Raw genomic sequence first — 27804 nt, 5'->3', positions numbered from 1 at the left:
GCCAATCTATCATACAGGCCTGACTGGTGGAGTGCTGCAGAGATAGTTGTTCTTCTGGAAGGTTCTCCTCTCCACAGAGAAACGCTGGAGCTCTGTCAGCGTGACCATCAGGTTCTTGATCACCTCCCTCACTAAGACCCTTCCCTCCCCAATCGCTCAGTTTGGCCAGGCAGCCCACTCTAGGAAAAGTCCTGGTGGTTCAAAACTTCTTCCATTTACGGATGTTGGAGGCCACTGTGCTCATTGGGACCTTCAATGCTGCAGAAATGTTTCTGTACCCTTCCACAGATCCGTGCCTCGATATAATCCTGTCTCGGAGGTCCACAGACAATCCCTTGGACTTCACGGCTTGGTTTGTGCTCTGACATGGACTGTTAACTGTGGGACCTTATATAGACAGGTGTGTGCCTTTCCAAATCATGTTCAATCAACTGAATTTACCACAGGTGGACTCCAATCAAGTTGTACAAAAATCTCAAGGATGAACAGTGGAAACAGGATGCACCTGAGCTCAATTTTGAGTGTCATGGCAAAGCCTGTAAATACTTGTGTACATGTGTGTTGTGTTTGTGTTTTATTAAAAAAAAAAAAATGTGCAAAGATTTCAAACAAACTTCTTTCACGTTGTCATTATGGGCTACTGTTTATAGTATTTTAAGGAAAAGAATGAATTTAATCCATTTTAGAATAAGGCTGTAACATAACCAAATGTGGAAAAAGTAAAGCGCTGTGAATACTTTCTGGATGCACTGTAAGTGAAGTTCTTCTTTAGATTGATTCCTCTGTGCTCCACTGAATGTTTTGCAATGCAGATCGCAGTGCAAAACATTGCTTCCCGGCTATGCTAGCCAGGGACACGGGAAGGAGAGAAGACATGTTCCCGACTCTTCTCCTTACCCACCCCAGCCGCCGGCACCTGCCATGTCGGTGCGGAGCCTGGAAAACATGGCAGGGCAGGGGAGAGGTGGTGTGTGTGTGTGTGTGTGTGTGTGTGTGTGTGTGTGCGCGCGCGCGCAAACGGGCAGCAGTGCAGCCACTGGAATGCTTTCACCTGACAGGCAGGAGTCTGCAGCCACCAGATTGTGTTTGAAACCTGCTTCTGTCAGGTCCATATGACGCATGGACCTGACAGCGATAGGGTTAAACATGCACAGTCCACATTTCTCAATCTTTTATAGAGCACCCTTGAGGGTGAGGTGGATTTCAGCGCTTTCATGGCTCCCCCCCACGCTTCCATCATCACCCAGTCTTCCTTCTGGGTTCATGGGCTCTGGCTGTTTAAATGACCAGGGCTACAATGACATCACTCCCGCTCATGCATGGCGCTCTGCATTGCATAGAATACTGTGCGCCCTGAATGCAGAGCATCGCCGCGCATGTGTGGATGACGAAATGGACTATTTCCATAGGGAATATCTCCTAAACGGTGCATGATTAGGAGATATTGTACCTACAGGTAAGCATGATTGTGGTACCACTTTAAACTTATCGCAGTTGACAGTCTTTTTATTTTTTTTTTTTTTTTTTTTCTTTACAAGACTGACCTTTTAGCTTCCCCCTCTAAACCGCACATGTGCCACTTTTATCCTTCAGGAAAGCCAAACAAACATTTGTGAGTGCCAGTGTTTCTGAGTGGAGGGATGTCTTCTCCTCCTCCCTTGTGGAGACATCTGCCTGTCTATAGCTAGCTTTAAAGGGGTTGTAAAGGCTCGTGTTTTTTCACCTTAATGCATCCTATCCTACACCTTGCAGTCACCGGCCCCCCAGCCCTCCCGTTTTACTTACCTTAACCCTCGAATTTCCGTTGGCGCATCCCCGCCGTCCCTCTCTCCAGGGGTTCACAGCTCTTGATTGGATAGAATGATAGCAGCACAGCCATTGGCTCCTGTTGCTGTCAATCAGATCCAGTGACGTGGGCGCTGGGGGGGCGGGGTTGAGTCCTGCATTAGACCTCTATGGATGATGAATGCTGGATTCGGGAGTGCGCCCGCAAGCTAACCCCCTCGGGAGAGTGCTTCTTCAAGGGGGTTATCTATAGTGGGGAGGATCCGCGAGAGCCGCAGAGGGACCCCAGAAATGGATGTTCGGGCCAATCTGTGCAAAACGAGCTGTACAGTGGAGGTAAGTATGACATGTTTGTTATTTAAAAAAAATAAAAAACAATCCTTTAGTATCACTTTAAATCTATGGTAGGTAGAAATTAAGTTGCAATTTCTGTCGCTTGGTGGAACATTTTAACTTTCCATTTCTTACTTTGTTCAGCATGCGGTAGCTTTGTATTGAAAGCACTGCAAATCCCCCTGGTGCTGAGATATTTACCCAAGCTTTTACCACACAAAATGAGAGGCTTTCTAAAGTTAGATGCTAAAGATCACTTGCCGGCCAGCAAAGCATCACTTGATATCTTACCAGACGTTGACCCGCCAACTGATTTACTACTTGAACTTGAAAACATACTGGACATTGCACCTTGGAAACTTGGCTTTGGTGTAGTAAGTATCCTACTGATAATTTTGTGCGGTAAAGCCCACTGGTAGCCAAAACATTTTTGGGAATTTTTTTTTTTTTTTTTTTTTTTTTTGCTGTATGCCTCTCCCTAGATAAGGCAATGTCTCCAGTAGACTTGTTCTAAACCCATAAAAACACCTTTTCATCAGAGTAGAGAAAAAGGCAAATTCTTTGTCAGATTTTAGTGCTGTATTAGTCCCTACTAGGGGCAATTTCTGATCTGATTGGGTATTAGTAGGACTTAAAGTGAGGTAAAACCTTCTATCAGCAATAAAAGTCTGGCAGAGGTTCTACCCCTTTCTTATAGTTTCAAAAAAGTTTTGGCTGGAGTTGGGCTTAAATTTAGTTGACAAGATTGTATTGTGAATCACATTATACCATTCATTCGCATCCAGTGGCCTGGCAGCTGTGAATGGACGGTCAGTGTGAACATGCCCAGTTTCTGGCTGCTTGGGCATGCCTATGTCTGTACTTCGTTAGTATTAAATGGTTTGTGTTTCTTCTGCTTTGCTCACATATGTATTTGCAACACCCACCAATTTATTCTCTAGAGCCTCTGCTTTAAAAAATTTATATAATGCTTGGGGGTTCTAAGAAACTTTCTAGAAAAACAATAAAACGCATTAAAAGTTTGTTGCCATAAAGCCCCTTTCGTATTTCAAAGCCCCAGACATTCCTAAAAGGACCTCAGCCTAATAAAAACATAAACTCTTTATATTTTCCATCCTGGGAATTTTTATAAGGCCCCTTTCATATGGGGTGGATTTTGTTCCAAGCAGCAGTGGGTCAGCTCACAGAACTGCTGAATGGAGCAGAGCCGGCCCATTCGTGTCCACTAAGTTTCTGCAGAGTGGACAAGGACAGAGCCAACTCAGCTCTATGGGCAGCCATGAGTAAACACTTTGTCTCCCTCCTTTTCGATGTCATTTATTTTTTTATCAGACCCAAAGTTAGGCGGGTGTAAACAGACACAAGTCTGTTTACACCAACCTGTCCGTAGGGATGAATGGACCTTCCGAGCAGGTTTACCTGAAAATACGACCAGATCACTCATGTGAAAGGGGCTTAAAAGATAAGTTCATCTTTTGAAACATGTTAGTAATCACTCCCTAGGGACACAGTTAACCCTTTAAATGCCCCTGATGTTAACCCCTTCCCAGCCAGTGTCATTACTACAGTAACAGTAAGTATTTTTTAGCACTGATCACTGTAATAATGTCACAGGTCCCCATAAAGTGTCAGTTAGTGTCTGATTTGTCCGCCACAATATCGCAGTCCCGCTATAAGTCGCTGATCGCCGCCATTACTAGTAAAAAAATAAAATAAAGAAAAATATCATCCCATAGACGCTATAACTTTATAACTTTTACGCAAACCAATCAATATAAGCTTATTGGGATTTTTTTTTTTTTTTACCAAAAATTATGTAACAGAATACACATTGGCCTAAATTGATGAAGAGATTTATTATTATTATTATTATTATTATTATTATTATTATATTTTTTTTTTTTTATTGGGAATTTTTTTATAGCAGAAAGTAAAAAAAAAATATTGTTTTTTTTTTTCTTCGAAATTGTTGGCCTGTTTTTGTATATAGCACAAAAAACAGCAGAGGTGATCAAATACCACCCAAAGAAAGCTCTATTTGTGGGGAAAAAAAGACATCAATTTTATTTGGGTACAGCGTCACACGACTGCGCAATTGTCTGTTAAAGTAACGCAGTGCTGTATCGCAAAAAATGGCCTGGTCATGAAGGGGGGTAAACCTTCCGGAGTTGAAGTGGTTAACACAGTATTAATCAGAATACTGATCAAATTCTTCATAGGCGTCATGGTTGTACTGTATGTACCCCAATGTTAAGGCTCTTACGTTTTGTTACGGAAGGAAATGTATCCTGTGAGATGTAGTGCCTTGTTTAATTTCTATAAATATTCTGAACATTTATTAAATAAAGAATGAAACTCCCCAACAGGGACACAGCAGGAAAAACTTTACAGAGGGTCTAACTCTTTCCAATTCTATCCACAACTAAAAAAAACTTTTGGGTAGAGATGCACTTTTTTATTATTATTATTATTATTATTATTATTATTATTATTTATTTTTTTTCTTTATCGTACATCACGGGACACAGAGCAACCATAATAATGACTATATGGGTTATACGCCACCTACTGGAAGCAGGAAGTCCTCCTCCATATAACCCCCTCCTACACAGGAAGGATCTCAGTTTTTTGCCAGTGTCTGTAAGGTGGAATGGTCACTGTTGTGATACATGAGGTCTTGGAGCATACTTGGAGGTCAGGATGGTTCTATTTAGAATCGTGATCTTCATTCGGATCCATTCGAAAAATCTGTCAGCCAAAATGGATGGTACCCGAGCCTCATTAGAAGGAGAGAAGATTCCTCAAGGTTTTGCCTGTAATGCAGCCTTATGGTGCTGGATCCTGCGTATTGGAACCCTGTGCAGTGTTTGTTCTGACCAAGGTGCTTTCCTGCAGGGTGCTATACAGGTCCAGGGGAGTGGACCCCACCTTAAGGGGTGCCCAGTCCCTGAAGTTCTTTTATGACAAAGCTCGCTGTGATGGGTGAAGATTGTACTCCTGCTATGTTCAGAGTCCTGCAGCAGGAATGGAAGGTCTGCATTTGTTTGCAGTTTCTCTTTATAAAGATCTGACTGTTTGGTGTTATCTCAGTAGCCCTACGGGCAGTGTGCTGTTTAAAACATGCTCTGTGTACTTCTTAGGAGTATGGGCTGCCGCTTCTCCTCCAACCACTAGAGGGCGCAGAGGCCTATTTTTATATAGGCAGGAAGTGGAGGGGCAGCCATGTTGGCCATGTGCTCAGCAGATTCAGCTGGCCTCTTCAGACATAACAGTAGCCCATGGATGCTAGTGAAGTGTGAGTACTTACTATGGGAGAACTGTGTGGCCAGACAAGTCATGATTATATACTGCATACTTACTGCTTATCCGGGGGGCCTGTACAACTGTAAGTCGATACACCCCTAGAAGTGCACTTTAAAGTGTTGTGTCCCCAGAATACTGTGCATTTGGCACAAAACTAGTATAGGACCTGGTGCAGTTGAACAGGTGCATACTTACAAACTTCAGAATAATGTGCATTTGGTCTGCAGGAGCTTACTTTTAGGCTGATCTGAAGCAGAAAAGGGCTGCATGGCATGCATATGTGCTAAACTAGTAAAAACTAGTATGGTGCCAAGTGCAGTTGGGCTGGTGCAGCATAGTATACATGCTTGCAAGCTTGTTGCTTAAACACTTGTTTGAATAAACACGTTTTGCATAGTAGTTGCATACATTCATGTGGCATAAGCACATGTTTGGAAGAACCTGAGCATCGGTGCACTTGAAGGAGTTGTCTCCAGGATAACATGCATTGGGTCTGCAGGAGCTTAGTTTTGGGCTCCTTTTCACACTTGTGCGACTTAAAAGTTACGTAATTTTGCCGTGACTTTGATGCGATTTTTTTTTTTTTTTTTTTTTTTTTTTTTTTTTTTTCAGCGACGGGAAGCAGTGCCTGTGTAATCTTCAGGTCTATGGACCTCTAAGTCGTGTCAAGGTCGGACCAGGGTAATGCAGGGGCTGCTTTGAAGTCGCTACGACTTGAAGACGCACATATGTGAAGGGTACTCGTTGGAAATCATGGGGTACGATTTGTCAGGCGACCTTGCAGTCCCAAGTCGCAGGACGGGTTGCACAGGTGTGGAAGAGACCTTAGGCTGTTGAAGCAGCATAGAGGCTGCATTGGATGCCTAATGTACTTGGCTAATCCTGACTATAACTAGTATGGACCAAGTACAGTTGAGCAGGTGCAGCATAGTATTCATGTTTCATAATGCTTGCTTACTTGCATAGGCACATGTTTGCATAGACACGTGCTTGCTTGCTTGAATAAACACAAGCTTGCATAGGCACATGTTTGCAGAGGGCCCTGGCCTGCCCTCCCCATGGCCCCCCCGCACCCGTCAAGCGGGCGGTGCCCAACTGCCCAGCAAGTTCCCCCCCCAAGACTGGCCCCGACGGCACGTTTGCGTGGACGCGTATTGCATAGACACAGGTTTTTATAAGCATGTGTTTGTATAGACCTGTGGGCATGTTGCATAGATGTACAGGTTTGCGTGGATGCATGTTTGCATAAACGCATGGTGCATAGACACGTGCTGCATAATATATGTTGCATAAACACGTTTCATGAATGCATGCTTGCTTATTCCGTAAATGCATGTCTCCATAGGCACGTATTGCGTAAATGCATGTTTGCATGGACATGCGCTTTCGTGTTTTGCCTAAATGCATATTTGCATAAGCACATACCTACATGCTTTCATAAAGCATGCCTCCATAAATGCATATTGCTTAAACGCATGCTGCCACATGTTTTCATATAAACTGCATACATATGTGCTTAGTTGCATTAAACTGCATATATATGGGCTTATTTACATTAAACTGTATACATATGTGCTTATTGGTCTAGGGATACATACATATGTGCTCACTGCTGCATACTTAGATGCATAAATGGCAAAAATACTTGTATACCTGTATGCTTGCATACCTGGGTACCTGCATACCTACGGGGTTGTATAGCGGTAGACCAATATTGTCCAGGCCTGCATCCTTGTGGAACTGTGTATTAGTTTGTCTAATACAGTCACTTTATTATGTATCTGTTAAACTAGCTAAATTACTTAGAAGGGTAAGGCAGGTACACCGCCCTCCGGTTCAGTGGTCTGACAATGTTCACGTCTCCTTTTGGGCCAATGGCATCAGGGTGATCTGAGCCACTGTGGTGCCTGATCTCGGCTCAAGCCTGGTTAGTACTTGGTTGGGAGACTGCCCAGGTTTCCCTCCTAAGTGAGGGAGGCATCTGAGGTTGCTGTATTTGAGGGTATCTCAGACCATAAGATTTTAGAGCAGTCTCTGAGGTGGTTCGCTCCTTCCTTAGTCTGGTCAGTCTTTGCGTTGGGTGTTGGAGCAAAAATGATGGGCTCTTAGATCTCAATCTGCTTGGCATCCTTCTGTTTCAGATAGGCTTGGTCTGTTCAGTGATGACCTCTCTGCAAGAGGTAGATTGCGGGGCCCATAATCATCAGGAAACACACAGCTTCATGTGCCGGGTTGTTTCTAGTCTCCTCAAAGATTTCTGTAATTGCAGTGGAAAGTCATCTGTTTTCTTTTTTATGACCATCCTTCGGGCTGGCCACAGCTTCTGAGGTTCACAAAGCTCCTAGCTCCGGTGCTGGACCTGCTAAAGACACAGGGGGTGTCAGTCTCAGTATACTTCAATAACCTTTGCTCAGGAAGCAGTTGGTCCAGATTTTCCTTCATACATTTTGCAGTAGGAAGCTGTATCTAGGTCAAAGCACATTCCTTATGTACAGTCCTACTCCAATTCCTGAAGAGGATCATTCTCTCTGTCTGGAACTGGAACTTGAAGATCCAGGCATTGGATTGCCGGAGGGCTCTGTTCCCGGGGTGTTGCACAGGTAAAGATTGCTGGTTGATCGTTTGGAATCTAGAAAGGTTGAATTCTTCCTTTCTATTATTGGAAGATAATAACCACTGATGCCAGTTTCTCCATTTGGTTTCAGGGTGGCTAAAGTTGTGGAATTGGTCTGCACAGGAGAGAATACTGCCCATAAATATCTTGGAAATTTTGGCCAGTACGCCTTGCTCTAGATAATGGTACAAACCAGTTGTAGGTTCTATCCAGAAAAGCCTCTGCAGAGACATATATATCGACCACCAGGGTGGCACCAGGAGTCATGCGGCTCAGGAAGGTGAACCGCGTTCTGTCTGGGACAGCACGCTGTCCCTATCATCAGTGCATTTTCCAGGTATAGAATAGTGGCAGGGGGAACTCTGCAGGTGAATCTACTAGATTCCAAGTTCTACAGCAAGTTGGGTCAGGTTGTCTCCGGGACGAGTGTCCCACTGGCAGCTGGTAACGCCTTAGGGACCAGTTCTCCCTTATTTGATGCGTTCCCTCTGTTTCGACTTCTGCCACGTCTTTTGCGAAGAATCCGGAAGGGGGTATCACTGATAATAATGTTAGCCGAATTAGCCCAGGAGGGCTTGGTACACTGACATAGCGAGTTTTTCGGGGGTCGCTCCTTGGACACTCCCAGTCCAGCAGGACCTAATGGTCTTAAGTCCTGTATCTCAGCACTGTTGAGCCCCTGGAAAGCCAGCTTCGGGGGAACTTCAATTACAGGACTTGGAAATATTTTTTGCCTGGGGTGAAGCCAGGAAGTGGCACCTGCAGAAATATGTGAATAGGAGATTTTCTTTTTCTTTCTGCAATCAGTAGGGGAAAGGAGATTGGCCTTAAGTACTGTTAAGGGTCAGAGTTTGTCCCTATACATTTGTTTTCCACACCTTGATTCATACTTCATACAGAGTGTAATGTAGACAGTCCTGCCTGTCAGGCCATTCTTGTGTCCTTAGGACTTGAATTTGATCTTGACTGTCCTTGCAGAGGCCACTTTTTGAACCAATCGGGGGATTCTGTTGGTCCTTTATCTCGGAAAGTGGCTTCTTTGGTGGTTATCGCTTCACTAAGTGGAGTGTCAGAATTGGCGTCTCTTTCATGCAAGGAGCCTTTCTTTGTCTCGCATGATAAGGTGATGTGATGTTGCGTCCTCATCCGTTTTTTTTTTTTGCCTAGAAGGGTGTCTAGTTTTCACTTGAATCAAGAAAATGTCTTGCCTTCTTTTCTGATCCTCAGTTGGCATGAGTTAGATCACTGCATACTCTGGAGGTAGTTCTGGCGGTCAGAATTACTTGATTTGTCGTACAGGTCAGGAATTCTTCTTTTTCTGCCAGTAGAGCCCAGGATGGGCAGGAGGCATTTAAGTTAACTATTTTCATTGGATTTGCCAGTTAATTATTCAAGCCTATGGCTTGATAGGGCAAGATCCCCCACCCCCTTTTTACAAAAAAAAAAAAAAAAAAAAAAAAACGTTCACTACCGGGTGTGTGGGGGTATCTTGGACCATCCGCCATCAGGTGTCAGTGGCTCAGTATTTAAGGCCATTACATGGTCTTTTGTTCATACATTCACAGAATTTTACCAGATAGATATCAAACCACGGAGAATACTGCTTTGGCCTCAGTATGTTTTGGGCGGCAGAAGGAGTCCTTCTCAGGTGGCAGTTTCTGTCAATGTGCCTCCCTCCCCTCAACTGCATTGCTTTAGGACATCCATATAGTCATTATTATGGTTGCTCTGTGTCCCGTGATGTACGATAAAGAAAATAGGATTTTTTTTTCGTCATACTTACCTACAAAATCCTTTTCTTGGAGTACATCACGGGACACGGAGGTCCCTCCCATCTTTTTTGAGATATTCATTGCTTTGCTACAAAACTGAGGTCCTTCCTGTATAGGAGGAGTTATATAGGGTGTCCATCCACCAGTAGGTGGCATATAACCCATATAGTCATTATTATGGTTGCTCTGTGTCCCGTGATGTACTCCAAGAAAAGACTTTTACAGGTAAGTATGACGACAAAATCGTATTATTTCAGATACTTATACACTCTAATGATCTAGTAAATTTGGGGGAAAAGCTAAGCCGACTGAAACTAATAAAATAAAACAAATCACGAGCCTCGTCATTGACATCATTTGAGTCCTCACTAGAACCATCTAAAATTGTGTTGGAAAGTATTCTGTTTAATCAAATGCACATTAGATGTTTTTTTGTGTTTTAGTTACTTTATAGGCAGCTCCATCTGTGTGGCTGCGAGGCAACATTGGATAGCTTCCTACAGTGTGATGCAAACCTCTTGGGAAAGATCCCTGACTTGCAGCTAAATGCACTTTATGTCTACAATGAGCTAAAGAGGAAATGCATGAGTCTGGGCGATACTTACGTGGAACAATCTGCCCTCACCAAAGTGGCCTCCAAAGAAATGTCGGCTGAGAGCGCCTGGGAAGCCATCAGGTTTCTCAAAGATGAGAAAATTGTGGTGATTGAACAGGAGCGAGTTTTCCTTTATAATTATTACTTCTATGAGGTAGATATTGCAGACTTCATTACAAAGTTAGTAATGAAAAAGCCCCTCAATCCAAAGGTGGAAGGAAATGATGTACATGATGGTGACCATACTTCTCAAAGAGAGGAAAAGCTGTTCTGTTTAGGTAGTCAGACACTTGTACATGAATTTAGTGATGAGCAGATTAGGAGTTTACAGATAAATGACTGTTCGACGGAAGAGAACCATGCAATGGAGCTGGATGCTGAACAGCATAGAGCAGCTAGGATGATTCTGGCCAACCCAGTGACTGTTATAAGTGGAAAAGGTGGATGTGGAAAGACCACGGTTGTAAGTCGTGTATTTAAAGCTGTTATGCAGGAAGAAAAAGATGAAGTTGAAAAGGCTTGCAAAGCCCTTGAAGATGACATGGATGCTTCAGAAGAGTGGGCTTTTAATGCCACGACCCCTTCCTGTAATCACTGTGACCTTAATCGTGTTTTACTTACTGCACCCACAGGAAAGGCAGCTTCTCTCCTCAGGAAGAAAACCGAACTTCCAGCTGCCACTCTACACCAGGTACTGATTTATTCTTACTATTACTTGGGAGATTTTAGCATTCATTCGTTATCCTTTAGGCCCATTTGCACCAGTGCACTTTGGTAATGTGTGTGTGTGTGTGTGTGTGTGTGTGTGTTACTGCAACACAGTTACATATGTGATGAGATGCAGTGACATTCTCTGTAAATGGTACCTCAACACACCTCCCAGGGCACCTGTCTTGCTGAACATCACAATGTGTGGTAACACGCTACACTGCAATGCCTAAAATGATACATGCATGATTTTTGGTCTGTTGTGGTGCGTTAGGCAGCCCATGTAAACTTAATACAATAGATCTGAGTAGTTTGGATGAGCTGCAAATATTCGACTGGTTAGATGTATTGAATGTTAAGTTTGCACTCGGACGCATGTACAGGAGAGAGAAACCACTGTGTGTGATGAGGGGAAATGGGTATTCAACCCGTCTGGCTGGTTGAATAGTTGCAGCAGCTTGCTACTAGTGTGAAGGTGGTATTATCAACAAGTGGGCCGCTGACAAAGTGACTTTCAGTCAAGTATGGGCAGCACAGTGGTGTAGTGGATAGCACTTTCGCCTAGCAGTAAGAAGGGTCGCTGGTTCGATTCTCAACCACGACACTACCTGCCTGGAGTTTGCATGTTCTCCCTGTGCCTGCGTGGGTTTCCTCCGTGTACTCCAGTTTCCTCCCACACTCCAAAGACATGCTGGTAGGTTAATTGGATCCTGTCTAAATTGTCCCTAGTATGTGTATATATGAATGTGAGTTAGGGACCTTAGATTGTAAGCTCCTTGAGGGTAGGGACTGATGTGAATGTACAATGTATATGTAAAGCGCTGCGTAAATTGATGGCGCTATATAAGTATCTGAAATAAATAAATTTAAATAAGTTTCGCTAAACTAGCCTTTAAAGGAGTAGTACAGCCAAAGCTTGCTTAGCTGTACTTCTCCTGTGGATCACAGGAGTGCAGATAGTTTTGCACTACTGTGACCCCTTTTCAGCAGACAGCGGGCTGACGTCACCGAGCTAGTCCACAACCATATGGTCTGGATACACCCACATGCCTGGACCGGCACCTAGCTCAACCTGTCGGTGAGCCTCTGAGTCTGAGACAGTTTCTCCCGCCTCCTTCACAGCCCAGCGCTCCAGTGAGCATGGGGGGTCAGAGCTGAGAGTCGGTGACTGAAAGTCACCGGCTCTCTGCTCAGGGAGCTCTGAGAATCGAGCGATCGGCGGTGTTTGATCGCTTGGTTCTCCACCTTAGAGCTGGCGGGGAACAGATGCTGCATCCACCTAGGTAAGTATGATTTAATAAAATAAAATCCCATACTTTTCTCTTAAAGACGTAGTTCACTTTTTTTATAAAATAAAAATAAATGGACAGGTAAAAAAATTGACATTTTTTTTTGTCATAGTTTAAGCCAGTGGCATGTTTTCTGTGTCAAAAGCTAAATGAAAATGAGTTCAAATTTTGATTTCTCAACTGATCAAAACTATGACAAAAATCAATTCCAATTTTCGTCAGCGAGCAGAAATAGTTTGAAAAGGGATGTTTACCCACCTGAACTTCCCCTTTCCCCGGAGCTCTGCCTGTCTGTTAAAGCCACAGCCCCCTCACAAGCTGTATTGACTGAGAGAAGCAGGCTTCCTTTGTCTGCCCGCTGCCTAGGAGTTTTGGAACATTGCAATCCACGTGGTGAGTATTTGTCCTCCCAGCGAGGTAGCAGTGCTTAGCACCATGTAAAATAACAGCCTGCCCAGACCATCCAGTTCTCTGCCGTGTGCACTCCCTCGCTTCCATTTACTTCCCCATCCCCACTACTTGTTTTTTAGATTTTTACTCCAGAAGTATATAATGAGAAATTCTAGAGAAATGCTTAAATAATGCATTATAATTTAACTAAACCCATTTGATTTTAGTCTAAAATACAACTAAATCTAAAATGACTAAAACTAAAATGGCAATTTAGTAAAAAAAACTCAAAATTTCTACTGCCAGCACCCTCATAGTTCATTGAGAACTACAAGTCATCAGCATTCATAGAACTCGGTGAATGAATGATGAAGCCGTGTGGGCAGAGCCCCACACAGCCGCGCTGTTTTTAAACTGTAACAGTGGGTGTGGGAAAAAAATCCACCCCCACCTGCTGTCACAGGGAGGGTGGAAGTGAGAGGAGAGGAGGCAGGAGCTGGACCCTAACATATTCCAAAGATGAGCTTATCGTTTAAAGACTCTGGAGCAACATTCTGTTGTACTGCAGAGGCATAAATACAACCTTCAGGGCCCTGGTGCAAAAAATGTGACTTCCCCTGACTTCCGGGGCCCCTTACTTCTTTCATGAGGCACTTTTATTATTGTCCCGCAATGGCCCCCTTTCCTGACATCTTGGCCCCCCCCCCAGTGGTGGGACGCCAGGGTCCAGTCGCAAGTGCATCCTTTGTGACCCTGGTAGTTCCACCACTGGATTGTAAATTTAGCCAACCACAGCCCACCTGTGCGCCCCCGCCCGCAGCTAACCTGTGCGCCCCCACCCACAGCACCCCCGTTCACAACTACATCTTGAATCCCTTTTCCACAGCTCATCTTTGCCCCCCACATCCCACTCTGGCAACCTCTGTCCACAGCTTTCACCTTTGCACCCCACTCCATCCACAAATTCTCACCTTAGCAACCAGCCCCAGTTCTCACCTCTGCGCATAGCCCCCACCCCTCTTCATTCACAGCTTTCACTTCTGAACCCAGCCACCAGCCATCTATAGTTTTCATCTCAGAACTTGGCAGTTCCCCTTCCCTCCTATACGTACCTCTCTCCCTCCAGTTCCCAGCACCTTGACCACCCATCCGCATCCACCTTCGTCACTCCACACTCTAGCCTTTCTAAAGCTCACTGCCCCTTATAGCAGCTGACATGGCTCCAGTAGGCAATGGCAAGCACACTGCACACCCCCCGCTCTGCCTCTCTTGTTGCGTGGCAGTGTGCAGGGAAGCATTGCTGGCGGGGGCGTTGGCACCCGGAGCAACATTCTTGGGATGTGGGGCAAGTGACATGACAGGAGAACCAGCATACCCGTCGCAAACTTTGCAGTTGTGCAGGAGGAGACACTGGGGACACCGATGGAGGATGGAAGGTCAGACTGGTGGCATTGGGTGAGCGGCAGGGAATGGGCCAAGTCAGGTGGCTGTTAGGGGTACCAGCTGTGCTAGAGGCAAGCTCACCCTCCTTGCTACTGCTACAGCAGGCACTGGAGTGGAAGTCTTTCCTGCTGTCTTGGGGCCCCCTAACAATGACGGAACACCAGCGCAAGTGCAACCGCTGCGACCCTGGTAGGTCTGCATTTGGTATTAGGTTGTTGCTTGTGCTGTGATACTTTACATCTAACAGATGTTTGGTGTCATTCTGTCTGAATTTTTCTGGCATCAAATGAAAGGGTTTTTTTTTATTTTTTTTTTTTGCTGTTCTTATTATTAGGTTTTGTAGGCCAAAATATGTAATTGGGCTCCATGTACACTAGCTTAAAAAAGCGCTCTTAGCAGCAGCTTTTAAACATTATTTCCCAAGGCGTCTTTCAGGACAGCACCTGAGACTAGTGACTCCTCCCACCGGACCATAGGAAACGCCTTCTTCCTCCAGAACTTTAAAGGGAGGCGCCTCTCTACTATACCTCAGTTTTTGTGTTTCCTCCGGCCCAGAGGGAACCTCTTTTGGGAGGGGAGTTAATATCTCTTAGGTGCTTCTAAGAGACGGGGCTTCCTTCCCTTTTTTTCCTCTGAAAGAGACCCGCTGTCCTCTGGTCCTACCCAGGCATCAGCAGCGGTAGCAATCGGGCTCCTCTTCCCCTCCTGGTGCTTGGTGAGAGCTGAAGATTCGGTGGCCCGCACGGTGTGTGCGCCACCGCCATATTCACTGGCAGTTGCGCAGGAAGTGACAGAGCGGGTCACTGGGTCAGCGTAAGCATAATTTCCGGCGTGGACGCAGGGGGGAGGACAAAAACTGGTACTTATTTCCGCTTCAGGTCCGGTGCAGAGGCACTATGAGAGTCTGGAAGCGGTGTGTGAAGCCATGAGTGAGGAGCTGCACACCTGCCATGGAGGAGTCGGCCTCTGCAGTGGTGGTGACCGGCACCAGCAAGGCTCAGGTAGGTGGCAGTGGTTAAAGTCTGCCTTTTTTTTTTTAATTTTTTTTTTTTCTCCTTATCTGTGGTTTTGGTCTCCCTTCTTTTTCTTACCCCCTAGTGGCAAGAGGCCTGTCTGGGCACTGGAGGCTGACTGGTTTCTTCTTAGTGCATCTGGGTGGTGGTCCTTTTTAAAAGCAGGGACTGGGTCTCACTAAAAATGTCCCCTGTTTTTTTTCCCCTTTTGTCTTTTCTCACAGGCTAAAAGCTCTGACCCAAAAAAGAGATGTCCTTTTTGCAGGGCCAAAATGGGAGAAAATTGTAAAAAAGCCTTATGCAATTCTTGCATCACTTCTTTAGTTAAGGAGGAATCAACTTCTGTTTCTGATGACCTGGTTGTGTCTGTAAAGAAAGAACTATATGCCACGATTCAAACTTTTTGTGACTCATTAGTTAATCCCGCTGCTAGCCAGCCATCCACTTCAGAGTCTTCCCAGGGTTTTCTTCCTATCCCGGTGTTGGAAGCTCTATCTGTAGACCCTTCAAATAGGGAAGAGCAGTCCCCTGCTCCTTCCGTTAAAGACTCGGAAGAGGAGGTTGAGGAAGCTGAAGTGGCCCCCTCCAAATTTAAGTTATCCCTAGAAGAGGTGGATGGGCTCCTTAAAGCTATTCGTATTACACTTGGCTTAAGTGAAGAAAAGAAGGAACTGTCTCTTCATGACCGCATGTATGCAGGGTTAAACAAACCTAAAGGGTAGACATTCCTGGTTCATTCAGTCATTTCTGACGCCATTAAAAAAGAATGGCAGGATCCGTAGAGAAAACCCTTTATTTCCAAGGCCCACAAAAGACGTTTTCCTTTTTGAGGAGGATCCTTCTGCAGTGTGACATGGGGGTTCTGAAGGATCCAATGGACAAACGCATGTATCTTTTGCTCAAGAGATCATGGCAATCAATCGTGAGCAATTTAAATCCAGCTATGGCCACAACATGTGTAGCCAGGAATCTAGAATTTTTGGTTAACCAGCTAAAATCGCATATAGTGGCAGAGTCCCCCAAACAAGACATTTTAGATTCTTTTCCTCCTCTGATCTCTGCTGTTGCTTATATTGCTGATGCCTCGGCTGAAGCAATTAAAATGTCTGCTAGATCTGCATCGTTGACAAATGCTGCAAGAAGAGCTCTATGGCTTAAGACCTGGCCAGGTGACACAGCGTCAAAAAGCAAGCTGTGTGGGATTCCCTTTTCAGGTGACCTTCTTTTTGGCCCTGATCTAGATAATGTTCTAGACAGGACTGCTGATATAAAAAGAGGTCCTTCCCGGTCAAAAAGAAAAAGCAGGTCCCAAAACAGCTTTTTCGACCTCAAAAAGCTCAGGAGCAAGACAGCAAGTTTCAGGGAAGAAGGAAAAATTGGTTCGCACAAAAGGCGAAGGGTAAAGGCGGAATTCTCTTCTATCCTCTGCACAGGCAGAGAAATCACAATGACTAGTACCTTCGGGTGGGTGGAAGACTACAAGAGTTTCTTCTGCAGTGGTCAGGGATAACTTCAAGTCCGTTTATTCTGACCACTCTCTCGCAGGGCTACACTCTCGAGTTTACCGAGAGCCCCCCAAGAAGGTTTTTGATAACAAATACCCCACGAGATCCATTATGGGCCCTGGCCATGAAGTCCTATCTAGAGGAACTGATGCAGCAGGATGTAGTAATCCAAGTGCCACTAAAGGAACGGCAGGAGGGGTTCTATTCTCATGTCTTCCTGGTAAAAAAACCAACAGGAAAATTTTGATTGATTCTCAATCTAAAGCCTCTAAACAAATACATCAAATACAGAAAATTCAAGATGGACTCAATTTTCTCAGTCAGAAATCTATTGACGCCAGCTTGTTTCATGGCGTCAATAGATTTAAAGGATGCATACCTGCATATTCCGATCTCCCCCCAGTCTCAGAGGTATTTCAGGTTGGCGGTAAGCATGGATGGAAGGCGTTATTCATCATCTACAGTTCAGGGCCTTACCCTTCGGTCTGTCATCCTCACCCCGAATTTTCACCAAAGTGATGGCAGAAGCCTTGGCTCCGCTTTGTCTTCAGGGAATCGCAGTAATTCCTTATTTAGACGATCTGCTATTTTTCGCCCCCTCAAGAGAGGAATTGCAGAGCAATTTTAGGCGGAGCACGCAGCCACTTGAAGTCTCTGGGATGGATTTTAAATCTTCAAAAATCTTCCCTAGACCCATCTCGGGAGATTCGGAATCAATTATCTGGATCAAAAGATCTATCTTCCCTATAGAGAAGGACAGGATTCATGATACGGTGTCGGTACTGCAGACCAACCAGCAGTTGACTGTAAGATAAGATAAGGTTATTTCAGCTTTTGGTGTTCTGACTTCATCAATGCTGGCCTTTCAGTGGGCAAGGCTACACTTCAGGTGCCTACAGGCCTTTCTTCTGAGATCATGGGGTCACAAATTGGAATCCTTAGAAACAAAGGTAAAAATTCCATCTCAGGTGAAAAGGTCACTATGGTGGTGGAAGAGACAGGATATCCTATCGAAGGGTTTAGTCTGGGCTTGTTGGGGGCTCACCTAGGAAGGAGTTTTACTCAAGGAAGCTGGACCAAGAAAGAGGCAACAAGGTCCTCAAACTGGAGAGAGCTCAAGGCGATCGCCTTATCTCTAAAAGCATTTGCTCAGGATCTTCACTCTCAGCATATTCAGATACTAACAGACAATGCCACGGCGGTGGCTTATATAAACAGGCAGGTGGGTACAAGGAGCGGGGTACTCCAGGGTACTAGCCATGGAAATTCTTTGGAGGGCAGTAGGACACTTGCTGTCTCTATCAGCAGTCTACTTAAAAGGGACCCTGAACAGAGTGGCAAATTTCCTGAGCAGGAACCCCATTCAAGAAGCACAATGGTCACTGAACCCAGAGCTTTTCACTATGATTGCCGAAAAATGGGGGCATCCGGAGGTGGACCTGTTTGACTCAAAAGAGAATGCTCAGGTTCCTCAATTCTTTTTCCTGAGCAATCAGGACGGCTCACTAGGGACAGATGCTCTGGCGGGCGTATCCATGGAAATTCCATCTTTGCTGCGCCCCCCCCCCCTCCAATTCCAGTTAATTCTGTTTAATGAAAAGGAAATTTAAGAAGGAAATGGTACCGATCATCCTAATCACGCCTTTTTCGTCAAAAAGGCCTGGTTTTCAACCGTTCTGAGAATGGGGGTCAAACCTTATTTACATCTGCACCTCAGGCATAATCTACTGTTACAAGGCCCGGTAAATCATCCAGAGGTGGCCAGTGTGGCCCTCACTGCGTGGTATCTGAAGAGCAGCTCCTAAGAAGCAAGGGTTTTTCCAACCGGTTGATTGCAACTCTGATGTCAAGTAGGAAAATAGTGACAAGGGACATTTATTCTAAGGTCTGGAAGGTTTATAATACGTGGTGTAGTTCTTCTGCCCAGGACCCAGCGAGCCTTGTCTCTGTTCTGAAATTTTTACAAAGAGGAGCAGACAAGGGGCTAGCGGTTAGTACCCTGAAAGTGCAGGTTGCTGCGCTAGCAGTATTCTTAGAAAGATCTGTGGCCTCGAATCCGCTGGTAATCAGATTCTTTAAAGCTCTTACGAGATCTAGACCAGCACCACTTAGGGCTTTCCCTAAATGGGATCTGTCGATAGTCCTGCATTCTCTAACAAAGAGTCCTTTTTGAACCTTTGGAAGAAGCGTCTCTCAGATATCTCACTTTTAAGACCGTGTTTCTGATTGGCATTTTCTCTGCACGTAGGATCAGTGAGCTAAACGCTCTTTCAATTAAAGAACCTTATTTGTCTATTTTTCCAGATAGTTATTCTAAGGACAGACCCAAAATTCTTACCGAAAGTAGCTTTAGTACAGAATCGTGCCCATGACATTTGTACTTCCAACCTTCTGCGCCAACCCAGCAGGAGAGAAGATTTCTTTCCACATGTTGGATGTCAGGAGGACTTTGTTGTGTTACTTGGAAAGGGCAAAGCTCTTAACACATTCAGTTTCACTATACTTTTTTCGGGCAACAGGAAAGGTTGCCAGGATTCTAAAGTTTCTTTAGCGAGGTGGCTGAAATTATCCATTTCAGAAGATTATTTGCATGCAGGTTTGTCTCCACCAGCAGGAGTTTGTGCACACTCAACCAGAGCACTGGTGGCCACTTGGGCAGAGAGAGCTGGTGTCACCCCTGAACAGATTTGCAAGGAGGCAACGTGGTCAAATTTTCACACAATCGTAAAACATTATAGACTGAACCTCCACATCTGCCAGTGATCAGGCATTTGGCAGAAAGGTCCTGCAAGCTGTTGTCCCGCTCTAAGTTGGTAAGTCTCTGTTATCCTCTCAGGTGCTGTCCTAAAAGACGCCTTGGGAAAAAACCAAGTTAGACTTACCGGTAACTTGTTTTTAAGAAGTCTTTCAGGACAGCAACATCCCGCCCTATTGTGTTTGATATACTACACTGTGACTAACGTATGTGTTTTATGTGTTCCAGCCGGGGACGGAGGTTCTCTTCTACAACTGAGGTATAGTAGGGAGGTGCCTCACTTTAAAGTTCTGGAGGAAGAAGGTGTTTCCTATGGCCCGGTGGGAGGAGTCCCTATCTCTCAGGTGCTGTCCTGAAAGACTTCTGGAAAACAAGTTACCGTTAAGTCTAACTTGGTTTTTTTTTTTTTCTGCTTCTAGAAGCAAGTAGTGTAATCCTATGTGTCCATACACACTATTTTAGTGTAGAAGCATTTTTGAAGCTTTAGCTCCTAGGAGCTAAAAAAAAAAAAAAAAGCTGAAAGCACCTAACTGCTGCTAAAAGCTGGCACAAAAATTATTTGTTTATTTATGAGTGCTTTTCATTATTTATTTTTTTCTGGCTTTTTTTTTTAATAGCTTAGTGTACATGGAGCCTTAGTTTTAGTGGCTATTTTCAAGACTATATGCTGATGGGGCAATCCAACCACTATTTATTTATTTTTTTTAATTTATTTACTTATTTCTTTATTTGAGGGGAAATTCAATTCATGCTTGTGCTCGTGATGTGCAGATCCCTGACTTTCTGTTGGAATTTATTTGGTATCGTGGAGAATACGACAAAGGGTTTGGTCAACTGACCAAGTTGGGAAGGGATACCTAAGACTCCGATGAATATATTGAGAGAGAAAACATAATGGGGGAAATCTTGAACCCCTCAAGAAATATAGGAAGTGCGTGGATGGATTTGAGTAAGCCCATCTGTTACTAAAATATCACTTTTAGGTAGACACTTAAAGTGACGCTGTCATTGCAAAAAAACAAACAAAAACAAAAAGGCACAAAAGCAGTTCTCTGCATAAGAAGAGTTGCAATCATTTCTTTGGCAGCATGTGTCCACTATGTTCGCTTTTTTGAAGAGCTGCATCCTTTTTATTTTATTTTTTCAACATTTTTAGCATTTAAACACTTCTGAGTGTGTCAGATACCTGTGTCCCTGACATGTACTGTGGTTCCATCTTCTGAGCGCTGTGTCACTTTCCTGTTCTATGGTGACATAGACTTGTAAACCAATGAACAGTTTCCCTGTTTAAGGGAAAGAATCTGCTCTCATGTCAGACTATTCATTTCAACATAAGATTATACGTGCATTTAACCACTTGACAACTGGGCACTTAAACCCCCTTCCTAACCAGACCAATTTTCAGCTTTCGGTGCTCTCACATTTTGAATGACAATTACTCAGTCATGCAACACTGTACCCATATGAAATTTTTGTCCTTTTTTTCACACAAATAGAGCTTTCTTTTTGGCGCTATAAAAGAAAAAAGACTGAAAATTCGGTAAAAAAATAACATTTTCTTTGTTTCTGTTATAACATTTAGCAAATTTAGTAATTTTTCTTCATAAATTTTGGCCACAATTTATACTGCTACATATCTTTGGTAAAAATAAGTACAAATTGGTGTAAATTATTTGGTCTTTGTGAAAGTTATAGAGTCCAAAAGCTATGGTGCCAATATCTGAAAATTGATCACACCTGAATTACTGACGGACTATCTATATTCTTGAGACCCTAACATGCCAGAAAAGTACAAATACCCCCCAAATGACCCCTTTTTGGAAAGAAGACATTCCAAGGTATTTGGTAAGAGGCATGGTGAGTTTTTTGAAGTTGTCATTTTTTCCCACGATTCTTTGCAAAATCAAGATTTTTTTTTTCTTTTTTTTTTTTTTTCCACAAAAATGTCATATTAGCAGGTTATTTCTCACACACTGCATATGCATACCACAAATTACAACTTAAAACACATTCTGCTATTACTCCAGAGTATGGCGATACCACATGTGTGAGACTTTTACACAGCGTGGCCACATACAGAGGCCCAGCATGCATGGAGCACCTCCAGGCGTTCTGGAGCACCCAGGCCAATTCTTGTATTTCTCTCCTACATGTAAAAAATAATAATTTATTTGCTAGAAAATTACATAGAACCCCAAAACATTATATATTTTTTTTTGCAAAGACCCTAGAGAATACAATGGCGGTTGTTGCAACTTTTTATCTTGCACGGTATTTGCACAGCGATTTTTTGAACGCTTTTTTTTGGGAAAAAAAAACAAAAACAGTAAAGTTGGCCCAATGTTTTTGCATAATGTGAAAGATGAAGTTACGCCGAGTAAATAGATACCTAACATGTCACCCTTCAAAATCGCACACGCTCGTGGAATGGCGCCAAACTTACATAGTAGGTGAGGTTGAAAAAAGACACAAGTCCATCAAGTCCAACCTATGTGTGTGATTATGTGTCAGTATTACATTACATATCCCTGTATATTGCGGTCATTCAGGTGATTATCTAATAGTTTCTTGAAGCTATCAATGCTCCCCGCTGAGACCACCGCCTGTGGAAGGGAATTCCACATCCTTGCCGCTCTTACAGTAAAGAACCCTCTACGTAGTTTAAGGTTAAACCTCTTTTCTTCTAATTGTAATGAGTGGCCACGAGTCTTATTAAACTCTCTTCTGCGAAAAAGTTTTATCCCTATTGTGGGGTCACCAGTACAGTATTTGTAAATTGAAATCATATCCCCTCTCAAGCGTCTCTTCTCCAGAGAGAATAAGTTCAGTGCTCGCAACCTTTCCTCATAACTAAGATCCTCCAGACCCTTTATTAGCTTTGTTGCCCTTCTTTGTACTCGCTCCATTTCCAGTACGTCCCTCCTGAGGACTGGTGCCCAGAACTGGACAGCATACTCCAGGTGCGGCCGGACCAGAGTCTTGTAGAGCGGGAGAATTATCGTTTTATCTCTGCAGTTGATCCCCCTTTTAATGCATGCCAATATTCTGTTTGCTTTATTAGCAGCAGCTTGGCATTGCATGCCATTGCTGAGCCTATCATCCACTAGGACCCCCAAGTCCTTTTCCATCCTAGATTCCCCCAGAGGTTCTCCCCCCAGTGTATAGATTGCATTCATATTTTTGCCACCCAAATGCATTATTTTACATTTTTCTACATTGAACCTCATTTGCCATGTAGTCGCCCACCCCATTAATTTGTTCAGGTCTTTTTGCAAGATTTCCACATCCTGCGGAGAAGTTATTGCCCTGCTTAGCTTAGTATCGTCTGCAAATACAGAGATGGAACTGTTTATCCCATCCTCCAGGTCGTTTATGAACAAATTAAATAGGATTGGTCCCAGCACAGACCCCTGGGGGACCCCACTACCCACCCCTGACCATTCTGAGTACTCCCCATTTATCACCACCCTCTGAACACGCCCTTGTAGCCAGTTTTCAATCCATGTACTCACCCTATGGTCCATGCCAACGCACCTTATTTTGTACAGTAAACGTTTATGGGGAACTGTGTCAAATGCTTTTGCAAAATCCAGATACACCACGTCTACGGGCCTTCCTTTATCTAGATGGCAACTCACCTCCTCATAGAAGGTTAATAGATTGGTTTGGCAAGAACGATTCTTCATGAATCCATGCTGATTACTGCTAATGATATCATTCTTATTACTAAAATCTTGTATATAGTCCCTTATCATCCCCTCCAAGAGTTTACATACTATTGATGTTAGGCTAACTGGTCTGTAATTCCCAGGGATGTTTTTTGGGCCCTTTTTAAATATTGGTGCTACATTGGCTTTTCTCCAATCAGCTGGTACCATTCCAGTCAATAGACTGTCTGTAAAAATTAGGAACAACGGTCTGGCAATCACCTGACTGAGTTCCCTAAGTACCCTCGGATGCAAGCCATCTGGTCCCGGTGATTTATTAATATTAAGTTTCTCAAGTCTAATTTTAATTCCGTCCTCTGTTAACCATGTAGGTGCTTCCTGTGTTGTGTCATGAGGATAAACACTGCAGTTTTGGTTACTGAAGCCCCCCGATTCACTCGTGAAGACTGAGGAGAAGAATAAATTCAATACCTCTGCCATCTCCCCATCCTTTGTAACCAGATGTCCTTCCTCATTCTTTATGGGGCCAATATGGTCTGTCCTCCCTTTTTTTACTGTTTACATACTTAAAGAATTTCTTGGGATTTTTTTTGCTCTTCCTCCGCTATGTGTCTTTCATGTTCTATCTTAGCCATCCTAATTGCACCCTTACATTTCTTATTGCATTCTTTATAAATTCTGAATGCTTTGGATGATCCCTCAACCTTGTATTTTTTGAAGGCCTTCTCCTTTGCTTTTATATGCATTTTTAAATTGGAGTTAAGCCATCCAGGATGTTTGTTCGCTCTTTTAAATTTATTACCCAATGGGATACATTGGCTAATGCCCTTATTTAATATGCTCTTAAAGCAAACCCATCTCTCCTCCGTATTCTTTGTTCCTAATATTTTATCCCAATTTATGCCTTTTAGCAAGGTTTGTAGTTTAGGGAAGTTGGCTCTTTTGAAATTCAGTGTCTTTGTGTTCCCTTCATGTCTCCTATTTGTGTGATTTATACTGAAACTAATTGACCTGTGATCGCTGTTACCTAAATTGCCCCGTATTTCCACATCTGTTATCAGGTCTGTATTGTTGGTAATCAGTAGATCTAGTAATGTTTTATTTCTAGTTGGTGCGTCTACCATCTGACCCATAAAATTGTCCTGCAAGACATTAAGGAACTGGCGAGCCTTAAATGAATGCGCGGTTCCCTCCGCCCAGTCTATGTCTGGATAATTAAAATCCCCCACTATGATAACACTTCCCATCCTTGCTGCTAATCCAATTTGTGATAGGAGATCCGTCTCCACTTCCTCCCTCAGGTTAGGGGGCCTATAGCATACTCCCAGTATTATTTTCCCCTTAGCTTCATCCCTTTGGAGCTCTACCCATAAAGATTCCACCTCCTCCCTAGCCCCCTCAGTGATGTCATCTCTCACATTCACTTGTACATTATTCTTGATATATAGGCATACCCCTCCCCCTTTTTTACCCTCTCTATCCTTGCGGTATAGGGTATACCCTTGAATGTTTGCCAGCCAATCATGAGAGCTGTTGAACCAGGTCTCTGAAATTCCCACAAAATCCAAATCCTCCTTGTACAACAGTATCTCTAGTTCACCCACCTTGTCCGCCAGGCTCCTGGCATTGGTGAACATGCCACATAGTTTAGACCGGTCGCATATTGTCCTCGTATTGGGTGTTTCAAGATTGCAACTTGGACTTGCTACTATACTCACCTTGTGTTTTTGTGCTTTGGTTAACCTACCACTAATGCCCCCAATACTACCCTCTGGAATATCTTCCGCGCTGGCTATCACTGTCTCTGGACCCTCCCCCCCATCGCCTAGTTTAAAAACCCCTCTAACTTTTTGGCCATCTTCATTCCCAGCAGATCTGCACCCTCCTCATTTAGGTGCAGTCCGTCCCTTCTATAGTACCGGTTACCGACTGAGAAGTCGGCCCAGTCCTCCAGGAACCCAAACCACTCCTTACTACACCAGCTCTTCAGCCACTTATTTACTTCCCTAATCTCCCTCTGCCTCTCTGGTGTGGCTCGATGTACCGGTAGTATTCCTGAGAACACTACCTTGGAGGTCCTTTTCCTCAATTTAGCTCCTAAGTCCCTAAAATCGTTCTTTAGGACACTCCATCTGCCTCTGACTTTGTCATTGGTGCCAACGTGCACCATGACAGCCGGGTCTTCCCCAGCCCCTCCCAGTAATCTGTCCACAAGATCCGTGATGTGCCGAACCCGATCGCCCGGTAGACAACATACTGTTCGGCGCTTCAGGTCTTGGTTACAGATTGCCCTCTCTGTCCTTCTAAGAATTGAGTCCCCTACCACCAGAATCTGTCTTTCCTTTCCCTTTGCTGCCCCCCCACTCTCACTGGAGGAGTTCTTCCCCTGGCAGCTAGGAGAGTCCCTCATCTCCAGCAGTGCTGGTCCCTGACTGGTAACACCAATGCCACTCAATGGAGCGTACTTATTGGGATGCTCCAGTCCTGGATCGGCCTCCCTGGCACTTCCCCCTCTACCCCTCCTGACTGTCACCCATCTACTCTTTGCTAGTGCCTGCACCTCTTTGTCTCCACCCGCCTCTGTGCTGGCCCCTGCCGGCACCTGCCGTGTACATTCCTGGCTCACCTTTAGTATGGAGGGACTTCTCAGTGCTGACAGTTGCTTCCCCAGATTCAGAACCTGGGCTTCCAGGGAAACAATGTGCTTACATTTTGCACAGCAGTATTCGCCCTCGATCGGATGATCAAGGAACGCATACATGCGGCAAGATGTACAAAGAGTCGCCTCTCCACACCCGCCGGGCATCGTACCTATTATATTTAGTGAGGATTTGGGGATTTTACCCTGTCCAAATTACCTAACAACTAGCTTCCTGGCACTAATACTCAAGACAATACACAGGTACACAATACACAAGTACTAACGATCCACACACACTACTCAGACAACACTCAGATACTCACACTACACAGGTACTATGACCCCTGTTATAACCTCCTGTTTTAAACTCTTGTTTTTAACTCCCACTTAATCCAGCTCCACTTACACCAAGCTCCACCGCTTCAAACTTCGCTACTTAAAAATCCCCATAGGCGACGTTTTAAAATTTTTTACTGGTTACATGTTTTGAGTTACAGAGGAGGTCTAGGGCCAAAATTATTTCTCTCGCTCTAACGTTCGCACCGATACCTCACGTGTGGTTTGAACACTGTTTTCATATGTGGGCGGGACTTACGTGTGCATTCGCTTCTGCATGCGAGCACACAGACAGGGGCACTTTAAAATTTTTTTTTTTTTTTTTTTATTGTTCATTTTACTTTATTTATTTTAGTTTGACACTTTTTTCCAAAAAAAAAATTTTTTTGATCACTTTTATTCCTATTACAAGGAATGTAAACATCCCTTGTAATAGGAATGTAGCATGACAGGTCCTCTTTACAGTGAGATATGGGGTCAATAAGACCCCACATCTCACCTCTAGGCTGGGAAGCCTGAAATAAAAAAAAAAACAAAAAACGATCCTGGCTTCGATCGTAGCGGTGAGACGGTAGAAGCACCGGAGGGCGGCGGGAGGTCCCCTCTCACCTCCCATAAGAACGATCAAGCAGTGGAACAGCCGCTATGATCATTCCTATGGTGTAGGGAATCGCCGGCTGAAAAAGTTGATATCTGAATGATGCCTGTAGCTGCACCCATCATTCAGATATCCCCGCACAAAGTCAAGAACGTCGTATGATGGCCGGCGGGCGGGAAGTGGTTAAAACACACTTTTTTTTAACACAAAGTTGTCCATTTATACAATATTTCTAACACATAGCATGTACATACCAAAAATGACACCCCAAAATAGATTCTCCTACTCCTCCTGAGTACGGCGATACCACATGTGTGAGACTTCCACAGCCTGGCCACATACAGAGGCCGGGTACAGCTGAATATGGCCGAGCATGACTGAGCATGGCAGGGTATGGCTGCGCATGGCAGGGTATGGCTGCGCATGGCAGGGTATGGCTGCGCATGGCAGGGTATGGCTGCGCATGGCATGGTATGGCTGCGCATGGCAGGGTATGGCTGCGCATGGCAGGGTATGGCTGCGCATGGCAGGGTATGGCTGCGCATGGCAGGGTATGGCTGCGCATGGCAGAGTATGGCTGCGCATGGCTGGGTATGGCTGCGCATGGCTGGGTATGGCTGCGCATGGCTGGGTATGGCTGCTCATGGCAGGGTATCGCAGAGTATGACTGGGTATGGCTGGGTATTGCAGAGTATGACTGGGTATTGCAGGGTATTGCGGGGTGTTGCAGGGTGTTGCAGAGTAGTACAGAGTATTGCGGGGTGTTGCGGGGTGTTGCAGAGTATTGCGGGGTATTGCAGAGTATTGTGGGGTATTGCGGGGTATTGCAGAGTATTGCAGAGTATTGTGGGGTATTGCGGGGTATTGCGGGGTATGGCAGAGTATTGTGGGGTATTGCGGGGTATTGTGGGATATGGCAGGGTATTGTGAGGTATGGCAGAGTATTGTGGGGTATTGCGGGGTATGGCAGAGTATTGTGGGGTATTGCGGGGTATGGCAGAGTATTGTGGGGTATTGCGGGGTATGGCAGAGTATTGTGGGGTATTGCGGGGTATG

The 27804-nt window shown here is 44.5% G+C and overlaps 1 protein-coding gene across 1 annotated transcript in view; it reads left to right on the top strand.

Annotated features, from left to right (window-relative positions):
* Positions 1-27804, top strand: part of HELB (DNA helicase B) — a gene marked incomplete in the record, with an annotated part of 74343 nt that overhangs the window by 20298 nt on the left and 26241 nt on the right. Inside the window, 2 exon segments of the mRNA XM_073620107.1 lie at positions 2263-2492; positions 10251-11093. Of these exon segments, the coding sequence (XP_073476208.1) occupies positions 2263-2492; positions 10251-11093 (1073 nt within the window).

This window comes from Aquarana catesbeiana, linkage group LG03, assembly GCF_042186555.1.
Source record: "Aquarana catesbeiana isolate 2022-GZ linkage group LG03, ASM4218655v1, whole genome shotgun sequence".
Taxonomy (NCBI): domain Eukaryota; kingdom Metazoa; phylum Chordata; class Amphibia; order Anura; family Ranidae; genus Aquarana; species Aquarana catesbeiana.
The sequence above is the reverse complement of the archived record's forward strand: the minus strand, read 5'-3'. Positions and strand labels throughout refer to the sequence as shown.